This window comes from Typopeltis vanoorti, chromosome 20, assembly GCF_054136105.1.
Source record: "Typopeltis vanoorti isolate ZY-2024b chromosome 20, IOZ_Tvanoo_1.0, whole genome shotgun sequence".
Classification (NCBI taxonomy): Eukaryota; Metazoa; Arthropoda; class Arachnida; order Uropygi; family Thelyphonidae; genus Typopeltis; species Typopeltis vanoorti.
The window spans coordinates 822,739-842,462 of record NC_143568.1 but is presented as its reverse complement, the minus strand read 5'-3'; the positions used below and the strand labels follow the sequence as shown (position 1 = coordinate 842,462).

General features: G+C 37.6%; 1 protein-coding gene across 5 annotated transcripts in view; it reads left to right on the top strand.

Moving 5' to 3' along the window:
* Positions 1–19,724, top strand: part of Scgalpha (sarcoglycan alpha) — a 190,403-nt gene that overhangs the window by 126,808 nt on the left and 43,871 nt on the right. For 4 of the 5 annotated variants that reach the window (XM_090410037.1, XM_090410036.1, XM_090410039.1 and 1 more), the window contains exon 9: positions 887–919. In XM_090410037.1, coding sequence (XP_090266163.1) covers positions 887–919 — 33 coding nt within the window. Of the gene's footprint in view, positions 1–716; positions 744–886; positions 920–19,724 lie in introns of all 5 variants that reach the window. The other variant, XM_090410040.1, reaches the window with a different exon arrangement.

Below are 19,724 nucleotides of genomic sequence, written 5' to 3'. Positions count from 1 at the left end.
CTTTCCTCTTCCAGGATACTGCTCTCCCATACACAACTTTGCTGATACCTATGATATATCCAATATATCCTAGTCTATTGCTTTAGTTTGACTATCAACTTATCATGTAGTAATCTATCAAAAGCCTTTGCAAAATCTAAGTATACTACTTTGTATCCATCTCCTTTGTCCAATGGAGCTGTCACCTTATTGTAATAAATAAGTAGATTACTAGCAAATCCATGCTGCCCATCAAAGCTAATACCATTGTTATCAACCCAATTCTGGATCCTGGTTCTCACCAGCCTCTCCAACACTTTAACTGCAACAACTGACACACAGATAGGCCTATAATTTAATGCTTGAGTTCTCGCCTCCTTTATGAAGTGGCACAATCTTGCCTTCCTTCCTTCATTTTCTATAGAGATGTTACAAAGTTTCTGTGGGTGTACATGAAGATTGACAACCCTCATAAAAACTCCATTTGTTATACATGCTCATCCACCTTAGGCTTTTACAAACATCCGTGTCATATGTGGGATTCAAACACAGTCTTTGCAGTAAACAACCACTGACTTTTACTAACTGTTTATACTTTTTATTATTTTATTTTTATGCATTTAGGAAAGCAGCTGGAGATGATTTGAGTAGCACCAAAAATTACATCCAATCATTAAATTATCTACTTCATTTTTTTTTTTTTTCATTTTTAATGATTCATAGTACCTTCTTTATAGGGAGAAGAGAAATAGACAAACACCAAGGTAACTATATTTTGGTTACACAACTTTATACTTGTTAATATTTCATTATATATATATTTTTTTATTTCTATTTTCTGTTTGTTATAACAATTGTTTTAACATATACATTTAGTGATGCATATAATATCTCTTCTGTCCTGCAGGTCTGTGCTTCATGGATGCAATCTTGATTCTGGGTATTGTCTTTCTTAGATTTTACATTTATAGTTAGAATTTCATTTTATATTTGTAAATATAAATTTATATTTCCTTCCTAAGAACAAATTTATATTTGTTCTTAGGAAGGCCCTCCCACAATGAGTCTTTTGACTCCATGGAGGCCTGAATAATAATAATAATAAAAATAATGATGTTGATGATGACAAATAGATCTTAATTATTTTTTAATGTCTGACATAGATCAGGGCTCACTTTAACAGCAGCTTATTCTTCAAGCAATAATAATGTAAAAATAGTTTGGAGCATTGTGGTTTCATTATGGAATAGTTTTTTCTTTTTTTTTTTTTTCCAAGTTCTTGAAAAGATTTTATTAAATTCATTTCATTTAGTTCATAATGTCATCTGGTGTTTCTTGGGCATTCTTTATTTATATTTTGGTTGCACAAGAGGCAGTGGAGTTACTTTTAAGTCTCATTTGTAGCAAATGCAGGAATTCAGTTGGGATCATTTAGGCAGAGGCATCTAATTTAAGATAATTTGGTTATCAGAAATTTTATTTGACTCCCACTCATGAAAGTTTATAGACCGGTAGTGCCTTGGTACTGTGAATGGGTTAAGCATGTTTTTTCCCATTTTTATTAATTTGATATAACTTTTTTTGTATTTTGTTTTGTTTTTTTAATATAATATAGAAACCTTGCTCTGTAGACCAAACATGGAACCTTTTTAAGTCACTTTAGATCTCCAGCAAGCTAAATTTAGGCTATTAAAGGAATATATGCTATTAAACAATATTAAAAATTAAATAATGCATTTATTGATTATACTTGATAGAAATAATTATACATTTTTTTCTTCCTTCTTGTTCCTTAAGCAGGAAATTTTAAATTTCTTGGTTCAGGACCTCATTGGGCCCAATCAGTCCAATTAGATTAAGTTCGTCCCCACCTGCTTTTAATGAACAAACAGTTTGTAGTTTGGTATTCCCCACCCACCCCTTTTCTCACTTCATCTGAATTTTTAACCTATTGTGATTAGTTATTTGGTATTTTTGTTGTTGACCTTGTAAATAATTTAAGTTATAAAACAGTCTTCAATAAATAAAGAGAAAAAATTATAAAAATGCTGTAGCAGACATAGACATTTACAAATTGCATGATTTGCTATGATAATTTAGTTCCAAGAAGAAAAATCATTGACAGTTATTAAATAAATTAGTTACCTTCAATCATGTCATGGCTGCATCATTTGTATATCTGTTAACATTTAATATTAAAATCCTGACAAATTGTGCCAATTAATGTAAATATATATTCCATTAATTTCTTTAAGGGTCAGAGCTGTATAACTGAGAGGAGTCTCAGTTATACAGCTCCACATAGTCTTTAACGGAATGCAGAGAACTAACCCCGGTTTCTGACCTAATGTCCAGTCCTCACCTTCTCATGGTGCAGCCTGTTAGGTATCTACCTGGATAATGAACAAACGAGGAGGGGCTGGCAATTTGAGATTTAGCCGACAAAATTGTATTCTTATTGGCATAAACCACAAGTAAAATAATGATACAGCATGACAGAATTTCATGCTGGCTGGGGTGTCACCCAGTTAAAGAAAGCCCCCATTGTTTTTGCCAGGGAATCAGGGCAAAAAGTCAGCTACTGGAACAAATCCAGAAACACATTCCAGCTCAACATCATCAGAATTCAATATCAGTACTATCAACATAAGAAGCCTGAATGATAAAGAAATGGAACTAGCAGAAGAATTCGATTAGTACCACATAAACATAATAGAGGTGACTGAAACAAAAGAGACAAAAACTGGTGAGATATCAGCAATAAATACAAAAAGTTATATTCAGGCAATAACTATCAGGGAAAAGAAGGAATGGCTATAGTATTCAGCACTAAATATGAGGCTAATCTTCTTGAATGGCAGGCAGTATCAAGTAGAATGATGTGGGCAAATATCAGAATGGGGAACCGGACAATGAGACTTATTTATGCCTATGGTGGTCCCACAGAAGATTCTACTAAAGTAGAAGTGGAGGAATTTTTTGAGGCTTTAGAGAAAACAACTGACACAATGAAAAACGAAAAGTTGGTTCTTGATGGGGATCTAAATAGCAGAGTAGGAAATGATTGTCAGACATACAAAAATATTTTGGGAAAATTTGGAGAAAAGAGAAAAGCTAATAATAATGGCAAATACTTGTTGGATTTCTGCTCAGGACATGAACTGGTTATTACTGACATAATGTTCAAACATAAAAATGTGCACAAATTCACATGGAGAGAGAAGAGGCAAGGAATAAAAAAAGTCTCATTGACTATGTTATTGTTGATGGTTATGTTTTCCCAATGGTACAAGACACTAGAGTGTACAGAGGATTTGAAATTTGAAGTGATCACTATTTAGTCTTGAGCAGGATAAAATTGAATTTCATATTGAAAAGAAGAACATGTAAGAAAGTTTTAAAGCAAATAAAAGTTGATTAGCTCTCAGATGTGAACTGTAGATTACAATACTCAAACATTATTGAAGAAAAAATGACAGAGTTTGAGAACAGGAACAAAACCTTGGAGATTCAGTGGCAATCACTGAAGAAAACATTGACTGATTCAGCATGTGGTGAGGTTGTCTGCAAGGATAGAAAAATCAGAACTCCCCGGTGGACACAGGAAGTTAAAGAGGCAGTGAAGGAAAAGAAGAAAGCATATCAAAAGTTCCTGGCAAATAAGTCAACTTGTGCTCTTAGAGAATACAGAGACAAATGTAAGAAAGCTAAACACTGTTGTAAAGCTAGCCAAACAGAAGTCATGGGAAGACTTTGGTTAAGAACATAGAAAATAAATGTTAGGAAGGTGGCAAAATATTCTGCAGACTGTTGAAAAAGCTCAGAAATGGAGAAAAGGGGACTGTAAAAAGAATTAGAGATGATAAAGATTACTTGAAAATTGTGATGTATGGAGTAATTACTTCAAAAAATTACTAAATGAAACAAGCAGTGTCAGGAATACATATCTATACTTGAAAGAGAAAAAGCCATCAAAGGCTTGAAATGTGAAAAGACAGCAGGAGTAGATGATATTTGACCAGAACTGCTGAAGTATGGAGGTATAATAGTCTTGCAGTGGCCGCACTGCATAGTTCATATGGCCTGGACAGAGGGACAAATTTCAGATGATTGGAGTAGAGCTCTCATAGCACCCATATATAAAAAGGGAAATAAAATAATGTGAGAATTACAGAGGTATTTCCTTACTGATTGTTCTTAGTAAGATTTTTGCAAGTATACTTGAGAAACAATTGAGAAGGATTGTAAAAGGGAAGCTTGGTGAAGAACTAGCTGGATTCAGGCCAAATAGAGGCTGTCAGGATCAGATTTTCACTTTATGACAAATTGTTGAGAAATAGTGGCAATATCACCACCAGGTAAAGAGTATGATACATGCATTTTAAGAGGCGGTAGAAAAAGCAATAGGACAGCTAAAATATAACAAGAGTCCTGGTAATGATAACATCACTGGAGAAATGATTAAATATGGTGGAGAAAGTATGGTTACAGAAATGCACCAACTATGCAATATGGTATTGAAAGAAGGGAAAATGCCAAAAGAGTGAGTGAATTCAATATTAATGACATTATACAAGAAAGGAAATAAGCTAGAATGTAAAAATTATAGAACATTTTCTTTGACGAGTCACCTTGATAAGGTGATGATGATGATATTGACAAAAAGATTGAGGAAACAACTGGTAATTAGTTTATGGAATTAGCAACGCATATAAAGTATATTAATTAAAGGTAACTTTAATGAATAACTTCTATATTTCGGCAACGTCACATTGCCATCTTCAGGAACATAAAGATATGGTATGTGCACTCAGGAACTAACACAAAGCAAATGAGGAAGAAAGCAAGAAACTAATATTGTTCCTAAAATCCTAATGGTGCCCTCTTGCAGGCTAATTTGGTAGTCTTGGCAGTTGGGCTGAAGTTCTCATAATGAAAGTCTCCCAAATTTGGGGCAGTTTCATGCACCCAAATTTGTTGAGGGTAGGAACGTTTTTTAGAGCTGCTGAAGATTCTTTGAATAATCTTTCGTATTTAAACTTGCTGCAATGAATTATTTTTGTTTTCTTCCAACGAATTTTATGGTGGGTATCTAAGGCATGGTCTGCCAGCCCAGGGCGGCTGTACTGGTGAAACCGGATGTAGTCTTGGTGTTCTGAAATCCTGATATTTGTTGTTCTGCCTGTTTGGCCAAAGTAGGACAATTTGCAGCTGCAAGGGACCTGGTATACACCAGGTAGGTCTAGGGGAAGTGGTTGGTCTTTGTTAGAGCGGATAAGGGATGCCAACTTTTTATATGGTCTGTAACAGGAAGTAAGGTCATATTTTTTGAGGATATTGGTTATTTTCTCACAGGTGCCCTGGATGTAGGGGATGGTGATAGACTTGGTGTAATCTTTATTGTGGAGGGGGGGTTGTGGTTTACAGGTTTTTAGTATTTTTTGGATTTTTTTGGGGGTTATAGCCATTGGCTAAGAAAGTGTTGAGGATGTAGTTTAGTTCAATAGTCAGGTCCTTGTCATCTGAGCAGATTAATTTTGCCCTGTTATACAGTGTTTTTATCACCCCATATTGTTGTGAGGGGAGTGGTGGGATTGCTGGTGAATATATCTGCCAGTGTGGGTGGTTTTCTGTAAACAGAGAAAACCAAAGATCCATCAAGTTGGCAGGTGATTAAAGTGTCTAGGAAGGGGAGGGTGTTGTTTTCCTCTTTTTCTAAGGTGAACTGGACTCTGGGGTGTTGGTTGTTTAAGTGTGCTAGGAAGGAGTGGAGTGTGTCTGAGCCATGTGGCCAAATAGCAAACACATCATCCACATAACGAAGCCAAATAGTGGGTTTTTGTGGGGCGGAGTTTAAGGCTTTCTCTTCAAATGTCTCCATAAAGAAATTGGCCAAGGGTGGGGAAAGTGGTGAACCCATGGCTGTCCTCTCTATCTGTTTGTAGAACTTTCCTTGCCAAACGAAATAGCCTGAGTTCATTGTGAACTGAAATAGGGCTGAGATATCGGGAGAAAACTTGGCTTGGATGAGCTCAAGGGTTTCTTTGAGTGGGACATTAGTGAATAGGGAGGAGACGTCAAAACTGACCATTATGTCAGTGTGTTGGAGTGTGAAGTTTTCTATTCTGGCTTTAAAGTGGGCTGAGTTTTTTATGTGTGATGGTGTGTTGCCAGTGTAGTGTGTGAGCATTTTGGCTAAATGTTTGGCTAATTTATATGTGGGGGAATCAATGCCATAAATATCCTCAAAAAATATGACCTTACTTCCTGTTACAGACCATATAAAAAGTTGGCATCCCTTATCCGCTCTACCAAAGACCAACCACTTCCCCTAGACCTACCAGGTGTATACCAGGTCCCTTGGAGCTGCAAATTGTCCTACTTTGGCCAAACAGGCAGAACAACAAATATCAGGATTTCAGAACACCAAGACTACATCTGGTTTCACCAGTACAGCCGCCCTGGGCTGGCAGACCATGCCTTAGATACCCACCATAAAATTCGTTGGAAGAAAACAAAAATAATTCATCACAGCAAGTTTAAATACGAAAGTTTATTCAAAGAATCTTCAGCAACTCTAAAAAACGTTCCTAACCTCAACAAATTTGGGTGCATGAAACTGCCCCAAATTTGGGAGACTTTCATTATGAGAACTTCAGCCCAACTGCCAAGACTACCAAATTAGCCTGCAAGAGGGCACCATTAGGACTTTAGGAACAATTCTTGCTTTCTTCCTCCTTTGCTTTGTGTTAGTTCCTGAGTGCACATACCATATCTTTATGTTCCTGAAGATGGCAATGTGACGTTGCCGAAATATAGAAGTTATTCATTAAAGTTACCTTTAATTACTATACTTTATATGCGTTGTTAATTCCGTAAACTAATTACCAGTTATGTCTAACCAACTTATAAGTCTTACTACTAGAAAATTGAGGAAACAATTGGAAGCATACCTTGCAGACGAGCAAGCAGGATTTAGGAAAGATAGAGGCACAATTCAACAGATTTTGACAATGCGGTTAATAGCAGAGAAAACTAGGAGAAAAAACAAAAACATATATATCTGCATTGTTTGATTTTCAGAAGGTATTTGATAGTATTGGCCAGAAAGTGACATTAGCAGTTCTAGAATTCTATGAAATTGATAGAAAACTAATAGCTATATTAAGAGATATTTACAAAAATGCATTTGCAGCAGATAGAATAGGTGATGATTTGGGGAAATGGTTTAGAACAAGCAAAGATACTAGACGGGGAGGATCCACTATCACCAAGCATTTTCATCGCACATTTAGAAAGAGCAATGGATGAAATGAAGGAAAGTGCAAAAGGAATATCAGTATATGGGATAAGAATTAACAATCTTAGATTTGCAGATCACATTGTTATTATGGAAGAAGAAGAAAGAGAACTACAAAAAACATTGAAACTGTTAAATGAGGAAGGAAAGAGATTTGGATTTGTTATGAACTTGGAAAAACCAAAGACAATGGTATTTGGTGAGAAGAACCTGAAAAAAAAAAGATACAAGTGGAAGTGATATAAAAAATGTAGAACAGTTCACATATTTGGGAAGTAAAATAACATATAATTTGGACTGCAAAAAAAGAAATAAAGATCAGGATTGCAAATTGAAGAACAAATTTGAAGGCCATGGATAACATCTGTTAAATTAAAGTGATCAGCCTGCAAACAAAACTAAGAGTGCTGGAAACATGCATCTTTAGTGGTATACTGTATGGATCTGAGACATGGGTAATAAGGAATCAAGAAAAAGAATTTTGGCATTTGAAAGAACTTGTTACAGGAAGATTCTAAGAATAGGATGGGTACAGAAAATCACAAATGAAGAGCTCTATCAGAAGATACAACAAAAGGAGAATCTAATGCAGAAGATTATAAAATGGAAACTGCAATTATTTTGACACATTTGCAGAATGAGTGAGGACCAGAAGAAAACATTCATGTTTGGTATTATGAATGATGTAAACAGAAGAGGTAGACCATACAGAGAATTGATAGATGACATAAAGGACTGGTGTGGAATGGATGTACAGAAACTGCGACACTGTGCACTGGACAAAGAAAGGTAGAAGAAGATAATGAAGGATGCATCAGACACCAATGGTGTCCGATGCTTCATGTGATTCCATGGTACATGATGATGATGATGAAAAAGTATATGACACGGTGCCAAGAGAAAAGCTATTCAAAACACTAAAGTTATATCATGTCAATGAGGCATTATATCAAACAATACTTAGTCAGCAGTTAGAATTGAAGGAAGAACAGAAAGATGGTTCAGAGTTAAATCTGGTGTCATACAAGGATGTACATTATTCCCCTCTGTTATTCATTATCTATATGGATCACGTTATGAAGGAAAACGGTATTAAACCTGATATCAATATTGGAGATGTTAATGTCAACTCTTTACTTTATGCAGCGGATGTTATACTTTTAAATAAATCCACTACAAGTCTCCAAGATCCCCTGACTAAAGTGAATCACTGTTGTAATAGATTTGGTAAGAAAATCAGCAATAACAAGACAAAAACAATGAAAATAGGCAGAAACATTGAAAATATCAACTGCATTGTGAATGGAAACCTGTAGAACAAGTAAAACATTTCAACTACATAGGCACAATTTTTAGTGAAGATAGTAAATTAAATATATGGAAATAGACAACAGAATCGACAAAACTGGTGAGGTAGGAAGTCAACTGAATAAATTTATATGGAATAAGAGAGAAATTAGTCAAAACACTAAAGTAGCTGTATACAAAACAGTGTTCAGACCAATTTTAACTTATGGATCTGAGAACTGGGTCAGAAGTAAAACACTTGACCAGAGACAACGGATATGAGTCCTGAGAAAGGTTATGGGTGTGAACAGATGGCATCAATGGCAATATCATATTAAAAATGAGGATATTAGGAAAGAACTTGACATTGTTAGCATCCAGTAATGTGTTAATAGAGCTAATCTCAGGTGGTATGGTCACTTAAACAGAATGATAACTAATATTTAAGGAATTGACAGCGTATACTAGAAATATAGATTAAATAAACTTTAATTTATACTTTCCGATATTTCGGCGAACGTCACGTTGCCATCTTCTTGGGAACTTACTACTAAGACATGTGCACACAAGTACTAATAACAGCAAATGAGACTAAAGCTAGGAAGCTAGCGTTTTCCTAATGTCCTGATGGTGCCCCCTGGCGGGCTATATTGGTAGTTCTTGGCCTTTGGGCTGAAGTTCTTCTGATAAACGTTTCCCAAATTTGGGGCAGTCTCATGCATCCAAATTTGTTGAGGTTTGGCATGTTCCTAAGGCCCGAGGCTGATTCTATGAATAGTCTTTCATACTTGAACTTGCTGCAGTGTATTACTGTGGCTTTCTTCCATCTTATTCTGTGGCGAGTATCCAGAGCGTGGTCTGCAAGCCCAGAGTGGCTGTACTGATGAAATCGGATGTAATCCTTGTGTTCTGAGATTCTGATATTTGCTGTAGTGCCTGTTTGGCCAAAGTAGGACAGTTTACAGCTGCAAGGGACCTGGTATACACCAGGTAGGTCTAGGGGGAGTGGTTGGTCTTTGGTGGAACGGATAAGGGATGCCAGTTTTCTATGTGGTCTATAACAAGTGGTCAAGTCATGTTTTTTTAGGATTTTATTGATTTTTTCCGAGGTGCCTCGGATGTAGGGAATGGTGATGGATTTAGAGTAATCTTTATTGTGAAGGGGAGGGGGTGGTGGGTTGTGGATAACTGGGTTAAGTATTTTTTGGAGGGGGTAGCCGTTGGCTGAGAAAGTGTCACGGATGTGATTTAGTTCAGTGGTTAGGGCTTGATCATTAGAACAGATTATTTTTGCCCTGTTGAATAATGTTTTAATAACTCCATATTGTTGTGAGGGGGGGGGGGATTGTTGGTGAATGTATCTGCCTGTATGGGTGGGTTTTCTATAAACTGAGAAAACCAAGGTTCCATCAGGTTGGCAGGTGACTAGTGTGTCTAGGAAGGGGAGGTTATTGTTTTCCTCTTTTTCCAGGGTGAATTTGATTCTAGGGTGTTGGTTGTTTAAGTGTGTTAGGAAGGAGAGGAGTGAATCCGGGCCATGTGGCCAAATAGCGAAGACGTCATCAACATAGCGAAGCCATATGGTAGGTTTTTGTGGGGCTGAGTTTAAGGCTTTCTCTTCAAACGTCTCCATGAAGAAGTTGGCCAAGGGTGGGGAAAGTGGTGAACCCATGGCTGTCCCCTCTATCTGTTTGTAGAATTTTTCCTGCCAAACGAAATAGCCTGAGTTCATTGTAAACTGAAATAGGGCTGAGATATCGGGAGGAAATTTAGCTTGGATTAGCTCTAAGGTTTCTTTGAGGGGGACATTCGTGAATAGGAAGGAGACATCAAAACTGACCATTATGTCATTATGTTGCAGTGTAAGGTTTTCTATACTGGCTTTGAAGTGGGCTGAGTTTTTTATGTGTGATGGTGTATTGCCAGTATAGTGTGAGAGCGCTTTGGCTAAATGCTTGGCTAGTTTGTAAGTGGGGGAATCAATGCCATCCACTATGGGACATAATGGCACATTTTCTTTGTGTATTTTTGGGAGCCCATATATGCGGGGGGGGTCTAGAGTTATAGGGTTTTAGTCTGTTGGTAATCTCCACAAGCCAAGAAGTGACCTTCTTAAGGAGCCTATGGAGTTTTCTAATTTGTGAGTTGGTGGGATTGTAATCAATGGGGAGGTAAGTGGAACGATCTAATAATAAAGCCGTGAGCTTACCTGTGTAATCTTTAAGATTGAGTACCACAGTGGCGTTCCCCTTATCCGCTTTGGTGATCACTATTTTTTTGTTACTCTTCAATTCTTGTAGTGCCTTGTATTCACTAATGGATATGTTGGATTTTGGAGGTTTTGCTTTATTGAGAACACAGGCTACATCCAATCTAATATCGTTGGCGATGTGGTTTGGAAGTTGACGAATCCCGCGTTCAATTTGGATCATTAATTCCTCGGCCAGTAATTTTTTAGGAGCAATGGCGAAGTTGTGACCATGTGACAGAGCGTGGAGTGCTTCTGGCTTTAAGGTAGCTGACGAAAGGTTAACAGCAGTGTTGGTTTTTAGTTTGGTTTGCACGTCGAGTTCTTTATTAATTTATCAAACTTGTTGATATGTCGGCTCCGTACTCGTTCAAATTCTTTTTAGGTGCCGTACACGAGACGTCATGTAGGATCGACCAAAGCTCGTGATTCAGCGTAAGTGAAAGCTCATTTTCTAGCATTGAAATAGCTCTGTTTATGTCGGCTAGGGAACCGCGTGTAGCGGTAATTTGCTCCCGAAGTAATGCCTGGCTAGCGCGGTTGTAAATACGTAAATACATAAAAACTCAGCCCACTTCAAAGCCAGTATAGAAAACCTTACACTCCAACATAATGACATAATGGTCAGTTTTGATGTCTCCTCCCTATTCACGAATGTCCCCCTCAAAGAAACCTTAGAGCTAATCCAAGCTAAATTTCCTCCCGATATCTCAGCCCTATTTCAGTTTACAATGAACTCAGGCTATTTCGTTTGGCAGGAAAAATTCTACAAACAGATAGAGGGGACAGCCATGGGTTCACCACTTTCCCCACCCTTGGCCAACTTCTTCATGGAGACGTTTGAAGAGAAAGCCTTAAACTCAGCCCCACAAAAACCTACCATATGGCTTCGCTATGTTGATGACGTCTTCGCTATTTGGCCACATGGCCCGGATTCACTCCTCTCCTTCCTAACACACTTAAATAACCAACACCCTAGAATCAAATTCACCCTGGAAAAAGAGGAAAACAATAACCTCCCCTTCCTAGACACACTAGTCACCTGCCAACCTGATGGAACCTTGGTTTTCTCAGTTTATAGAGAACCCACCCATACAGGCAGATACATTCACCAACAATCCCCCCCCCCTCACAACAATATGGAGTTATTAAAACATTATTCAACAGGGCAAAAATAATCTGTTCTAATGATCAAGCCCTAACCACTGAACTAAATCACATCCGTGACACTTTCTCAGCCAACGGCTACCCCCTCCAAAAAATCCAAAAAATATTTAACCCAGTTATCCACAACTCACCACCTCCTCCCCTTCACAATAAAGATTACTCTAAATCCATCACCATTCCCTACATCCGAGGCACCTCGGAAAAAATCAATAAAATCCTAAAAAAACATGACTTGACCACTTGTTACAGACCACATAGAAAACTGGCATCCCTTATCCGCTCCACCAAAGACCAACCACTCCCCCTAGACCTACCTGGTGTATACCAGGTCCCTTGCAGCTGTAAACTGTCCTACTTTGGCCAAACAGGCACTACAGCAAATATCAGAATCTCAGAACACAAGGATTACATCCGATTTCACCAGTACAGCCACTCTGGGCTTGCAGACTATGCTCTGGATACTCGCCACAGAATAAGATGGAAGAAAGCCACAGTAATACACCGCAGCAAGTTCAAGTATGAAAGACTATTCATAGAATCAGCCTCGGCCCTTAGGAACATGCCAAACCTCAACAAATTTGGATGCATGAGACTGCCCCAAATTTGGGAAACGTTTATCAGAAGAACTTCAGCTCAAAGGCCAAGAACTACCAATATAGCCCGCCAGGGGGCACCATCAGGACTTTAGGAAAACGCTAGCTTCCTAGCTTTAGTCTCATTTGCTGTTATTAGTATTTGTGTGCACATGTCTTAGTAGTAAGTTCCTAAGAAGATGGCAACGTGACGTTCGCCGAACTATCGGAAAGTATAAATTAAAGTTTATTTAATCTATATTTCTAGTATACGCTGTCAATTCCTTAAATATTAGTTATCATGTTTAACCAGCCTATAAACCTCTCAACAAGAATAAACAGAATGAGAGAGGATGGATTAGCAAAACAAGTATTCTCTGCCAGGTTGGCAGGAAAAAAGACCCAGAGAAAGACTAAGATATAGGTAGATTGATACAGTAAAAAGTGCCTTAGCAGAAATATAAGATCTGATAATGTTGGAGTCTTGACAGATAATAGATTGGTTTGGAGAAAAATTGTAGACAGGAAGTTAGTAATTATGCAAGTTCTTCATATAGTACTATCATAATATCTTGAACACCCCCTTGAGGGTACATGTTAGGAATTTGATGATGATGATTAATTTTACAGGTTCTATCCCCAGGCCTATATATTTGGTGATTCACTTGCTACACACTTGAAAACTAAAACTAAATTTCTTTTTCATACATTTTATTAACAAAGTGTGTGTGTAAGGGGTGTTTGAGGATTAAAGCCGAATAAAGTAGCAGACCTCCACTTCTCCTTTTAAGGAATGCAGAGAACTAATCAGGACTTCTGACAAATATCCAATCCTTACTTTCTCATGTTACACCTATTAAGATGTATCTTCCCCTATACTGAACAAACAAGAATGGTTTGTAAATTTGGGATTTAGCTGATGTAATCCTATTGACTTAAACCAAAATTCAAAGGATGTTCAATGGTACAGCATGAGAGCATTTCATGCCAACTGGGGTATTGTTTAGTTAAAGAAAATCCCAATTGTTTAAATTAGAAACCAGGGCCAACAACAAAAGTTCAGCTACTAAAAGAAATCTCGAGTCAACATGAACAGAATTTAAGATCATCATAAGAAGCATCAGTGGAAAAGAAATGTAACTATCAGAAGAATTCAGTCAGTACCAGATTAACATGACAGGTATTATTGAAACAAAAGAAGACAAAAACCTGTGAGATTTTTCTGAGCAACAAACACAAGATGTTATATTCAGGCAATGACAATAAGGGTAAAGGAGGAGTAGCTATGCATTCAGCACTAAATATGAGGATAATCTACTTGAATGGGAGGCAGTGTCATTTACAATGATGTGGGCAAATCTGAATGGAGAACTGGACATTGAGACTTATTTGTGCCTAGGTTTCGCATAAGGTTCTGAGAAAGAGGTTGAGATTATTTTGAGACATTATAGAAGGCAGCTAACACAACCAAAAAAGTAAAATTTGGTCCTTGTTGGAAATCTGAACAGCAAGGTAGGAAATGATTACCAGAAATAAAGAAGTATTTAAAAATGTATATTTTTAAATACTTTTTTCATATCTGATTAGTATATGAAAGGAAGAACAACTGTAGTTTTTCTGTATAATGTTTGATGAACTTTTAAGGAAATAAGAATGGAAACTATCCAGTATGTAAACAATAATATTTGGCACCGATGTATAAAATAATTGCAAATGCAAAAAAATTGATTATTAATTTGAATGCCATGTTTTGTTAATTTAAAAAAAAATAGTTATAGAAAATAGAACTTAATGGTTTATGAAACTGCAATTCTGTGTTTCTAGAGATGGGGCAGCAGTGTTTGCAATACTGCCCTTTTTTTTTTTTTTTTTAATTTTGATGGTTTTAAGATAACGCACCATGATTATAATCATAAAATAGAGATATCGCTAGATATTCATGTATATTTCACTTGGTGAAGAAACCATTCCATTTATGTACTATATGATAGTTTTAAACAGAAATGAAATATATAGATTAGTATATTTATAAACACAAGCCTCAAATAAACAAAATAGTTAAACATTTTTTTAAACAACAAAAACCCTCCAGGGTTTTTGTTGTACTCCCCCCCCCCTACTCCCCAGCTGAATATACATGTACCATACTCTACCCTACATTAAAGGTACAACAGAATAGTGCTCTCTCCTAAAACAGCAAAAAATTAGAACAGTCTACAAACCTTTACTCAAAGTTTTCACTTTCCTGAGACAAATTAAGAACTGTCAGGATCCTCTTTCATACCCAATCACCTACAGTGATACCTATAGTATTCCCTGTCAGTGTGGGTCTATTTTGGAGAGATAGCATGGACTGCCTTTGTAAGAAGAAAGGAACATGAAAAGTATATTTGGTATGGACAAGCTAAAAGTGGAATAGTATGACATTCCTTGAATAATGACTATTTCATCAGGTGAGAGAAAGCTAGGCTAATACTTAAGTCCTAATTTAATCACAGAGACTGTTCCTGTCTATGTAATCAGCAATAGAACTGATGGTGTAATCCTACACAACTTTTAATGAACCACCATACTCCATCAGTAATTACAGAGGATCACTGCAAAAATTATCACTGTCGTCCTTCATGCACAAGACTCACCTTGTTTATGTACAGAAAAGCTTAGGTGTTGTTGGTTATTCATAAGTGCAGGGGAAACCTCTCCTAAAAACTCTGAGTAGTCTACAACTCTAAATCTTACTGAGTGACCTAGAAGGATCACTAGTAAACTCATCAAAATCTCATCAGTGGCTCTGCTCAGTGACAGGCAAGAATCTACTACCAAGCAGACTCAATCTGCTCCCCAGAATTAAGCCCAATGTATAAGTAAAGGGGCATCTCCAAAAACTAGGCAATCCTTCAGATCACTCTAACCTCAATGAGTAACTTTTCAAAGAATCTTATATAACTCACTATATTCCATTAAACTCAGTGGTGGTTCTGCTAGACAAACCTGCAAAAGCCTCAGCTTCATGCAGTGGTAGGCAAAGATCCACCATCAAGGCAAACCAAGCATAAGTCTCCACTAGCCACCAGCAAGAACCACTCATCTCCCAGGGCAGGGCATCTACTAAAGGGCCATGTCAGTAGAGGCTATACCATGGGCAAGTGTCCAATGAAATGCTGTGATCAAGTCCACTTCAGCATTGTTTAAGTGCAATCTTTCTCCAAAAGGTAGGTCTATCTCCCAGATCACCCAAATTCGATGAGCGAGTGACCTGAAGGATCATTTGACTTATTAACTGGATCACTTAAAGATACATATTGGTAGTTCTACTCGATGAGGCTCATCTTACCACCAAGCAGAGCTGCTCTTCTCCCAGGGAAAAGCATCAACAAAAGCAGCCCTGACAAGGACTACGTCATTAGTCGTCATACCATAAGTAAGCATCTAAAGAATGCAGTGATCTAAACCACCTCAGTGGATTACACATCAACAGAAACCACATCAGTGAGAGCAGGTTCAGAAGAGATAAGATTGAAGTAATGCAGAAGCTCTATATTTTCTATATACATGTAATGAAAAGATTTAACATCTTATTAAAATACTCTGGATTAGAGGTAGTTGTTTAAAGTACTTTCACTTGGTTATAAATTAAACTTGCCAAGAAATTATAACTAATAATTAAGGAATTGACAGCATACACTAGAAATATAAATTAAATAAACTTTAATATATACATTCCGATACTTCGGCAAACGTCACGTTGCCATCTTCTTGGGAACTTAATACAAAGACGTGCATGCAAGTACTACATAACAGCAAATGAGAACCGAAGCTAGGAAGTTACCGTTTTCCTAAAGTCCTGATGGTGCCCTCTGGCGGGCTATATTGGTGGTTCTTGGCCTTTGGGCTGAAGTTCTTCTGATAAATGTTTCCCAAATTTGAGGCAGTCTCATGCATCCAAATTTGTTGAGGTTTGGCATGTTCCTAAGGGCTGAGGCTGATTCCATGAATAGTCTTTCATATTTGAACTTGCTGCGGTGTATTACTGTGGCTTTCTTCCATCTTATTCTGTGGCGAGTATCCAGAGCGTGGCTGTACTGGTGAAATCGGATGTAATCCTTGTGTTCTGAGATTCTGATATTTGCTGTCCTGCCTGTTTGGCCAAAGTAGGACAATTTACAGCTGCAAGGGACCTGGTATACACCAGGTAGGTCTAGGGGAAGTGGTTGGTCTTTAGTGGAGCGGATAAGGGATGCCAATTTTCTATATGGTCTGTAACAAGTGGTCAGGTCATGTTTTTTTTAAGATTTTGTTCATTTTTTTTCTGAGGTGCCTTGGATGTAGGGAATGGTGATGGATTTAGAGTTATCTTTTTTTTGTGTTTGGGGCGGGGGGGGGAGGTGGGTTGTAGATAACTGGTTTAAGTATTTTTTGGGGGAGGGGGTAGCCATTGGCTGAGAAAGTGTCACGGATGTGATTTAGTTCAGTGGTTAGGGCTTGATCATTTGAACAGATTATTTTTGCCCCGTTGAATAGTGTCTTAATAACTCCATACTGTTGTGAAGGGGGGGGGGGGGTTGATGGGATTGTTAGTGAATGTATCTGCCTGTATAGGTGGGTTTTCTATAAACTGAGAAAACCAAGGTTCCATCAGGTTGGCAGGTGACTAGTGTGTCTAGGAAGGGGAGGTTATTGTTTTTTTCTTTTACCAAGGTAAACTTGATTCTAGGGTTGGTTGGTTAAGTGTGTTAGGAAGGAGAGGAGTGAATCCAGGCCATGTGGCCAAATAGTGAACGCATCATCAATGTAGCGAAGCCATATGGTAGGTTTTTGTGGGGCTGAGTTTAAGGCTTTCTCTTCAAAAGTCTCCATAAAGAAGTTGGCCAAGGGTGGGGAAAGTGTGAACCCATGGCTGTCCCCTCTATCTGTTTATAGAATTTTTCCTGCCAAACGAAATAGCCTGAGTTCATTGTAATCTGAAATAGGGCTGAGATATCGGGAGGAAATTTAGCTTGGATTAGCTCTAAGATTTCTTTGAGGGGGACATTCGTGAATAAGGAGGAGACGTCAAAACTGACCATTATGTCATTATGTTGGAGTGTAAGGTTTTCTATACTGGCTTTGAAGTGGGCTGAGTTTTTTATGTGTGATGGTGTGTTGCCAGTATAGTGTGAGAGCGATTTGGCTAAATGCTCGGCTAGTTTGTAAGTGGGGGAATCAATGCCATCCACTATGGGACGTAATGGCACATTTTCTTTATGAATTTTTGGGAGCCCATATATGCGGGGGGGGGGGGGCTAGAGTTATATGGTTTTAGTCTGTTGGTAATCTCCACAGACCAAGAAGTGACTTTCTTAAGGAACCTATGGAGTTTTCTAATTTGAGAATTGGTAGGATTGTATTCAATAGGGAAGTAAGTGGCTCGATCTAATAGTAAACTCCTTAAGCTTACCTGTGTAGTCATTAAGATTGAGTACCACAGTGGCGTTCCCCTTATCCACTTTGGTGATCACTATTTCTTTGTTTTTCTTCAATTCTTGTAGTGACTTGTATTCACTAATGGATATGTTGGTTTTTGGAGGTTTTGCTTTTGTGAGAACACAGGCTACATCCAATCTAATATCGTTGGTGATGTGGTTTGGAAGGTGACAAATCCTGCGTTCAATTTGGATCATTAATTCCTTGGCCGGTAATTTCTTAGGAGATGGCGAATTGTGACCACGTGACAGAGCATTGAGTGCTTCAGGCTTCAAGATAACTGAAGAAAGGTTAACTACAGTGTTGGTTTGTAGTTTAGGTTTGGGCACCGAGTTCTTTATTAATTTATCAAACTTGTTGATATGTCGGCTCCGTATTCATTCGAATTCTTTATTAGCTGCCGTACACGAGATATCATGTAGGACTGACCAAAGCTCGTGATTAAGCATATTTGAAAGCTCATTTTCTAGCACTAAAATAGCTCTGTTTATGTCAGCTAGGGAACCGCGTGTAGCGGTAATTTGCTCCCAAAGTAAAGCCTGGCTCGCCCGGTTGTAGATATGGAGAGCTTTCTGTGAAATGAAGCGGTGTTTAAATTTTACACAGTTAGGGATGACTTGATTATCCCAGCAGTGTTTTAGGAATGCCAGACGATTAAGTTGTCTGGATAACTTCAGCTTCAGTTTGCCGTAATGGCGAGCCTTGCATGCGAAGGAATCTCCGTGGATGATCGTAATTCTTGTAGAGAGGCTTATGCACTGGTTAAACATGATAACTAATGATTAATGAATTGACAGTGTACACTTCATTTATATTTCTAGTGTATGCTGTCAATTCCTTAATTATTAGTTATCGTGTTTAACCAGCATATAAGCCTCTCTACAAGAATTGCCAAGAAATTATATTCTTGTTTAATTCTTTAGCCAAGTCTAAGCAAAACAAAGTTTGTTCATGAAATATCCTCATGACTAGGTTAAGTAGCCTAGTCATGAGGATATTTCAGAGGCTAATGGCATTACATTAATTCATATAAGTTTCATATAATCTAAGTAATTGCATAAATTATTTTATGTTACTTGCCTTATGCGATAGTAAGGCAATTAATGTGAAATCATTAGCCTCTATATACAATTAGCCTATTCATGAAGATATTTCACAAACTCAAATTTTGTTTGCTTACATTTGGCTAATGGATTAAGCAAGAATATAATTTCTTGGAAAATTTGATTTAATTTATAACCATGTGTAAAACTTTCTACAACTAGCTCTAATCCTGAGTATTTTAATAATAAGGTGTTCACCTTTTTGCTACTTGTATATGTGAAATATATGATTTCTGCATCACTTCAACCTTGGTACATTTTCTTGGTCTGACTCCCACAATGGCAGCTTTTCTGAGGAGTAAAGCAACTCTGCTCACTGGCATGTTTTTGCCTGTCACTGAGTGGAATCACCACTGAATTTATTGTCCTAGAGTGATTCACATCACTGGTGATGAGTAGTGATCATTTAGGGTCACTGAGCAAGAATCAATGTAATCTTGTAGATCACTCAGAGTTTTTGGAGAGGTATGCCCTGCACTTTAATGGTACCACAATAAAGGTCAAAACCAGTTTGAGTAGTGGCTCTTCCCATAATGCATATACACACCCAAAATTATATGTGATTTGCATTATAGGAAAACAAAATAATTAATGTGAAGCCATTC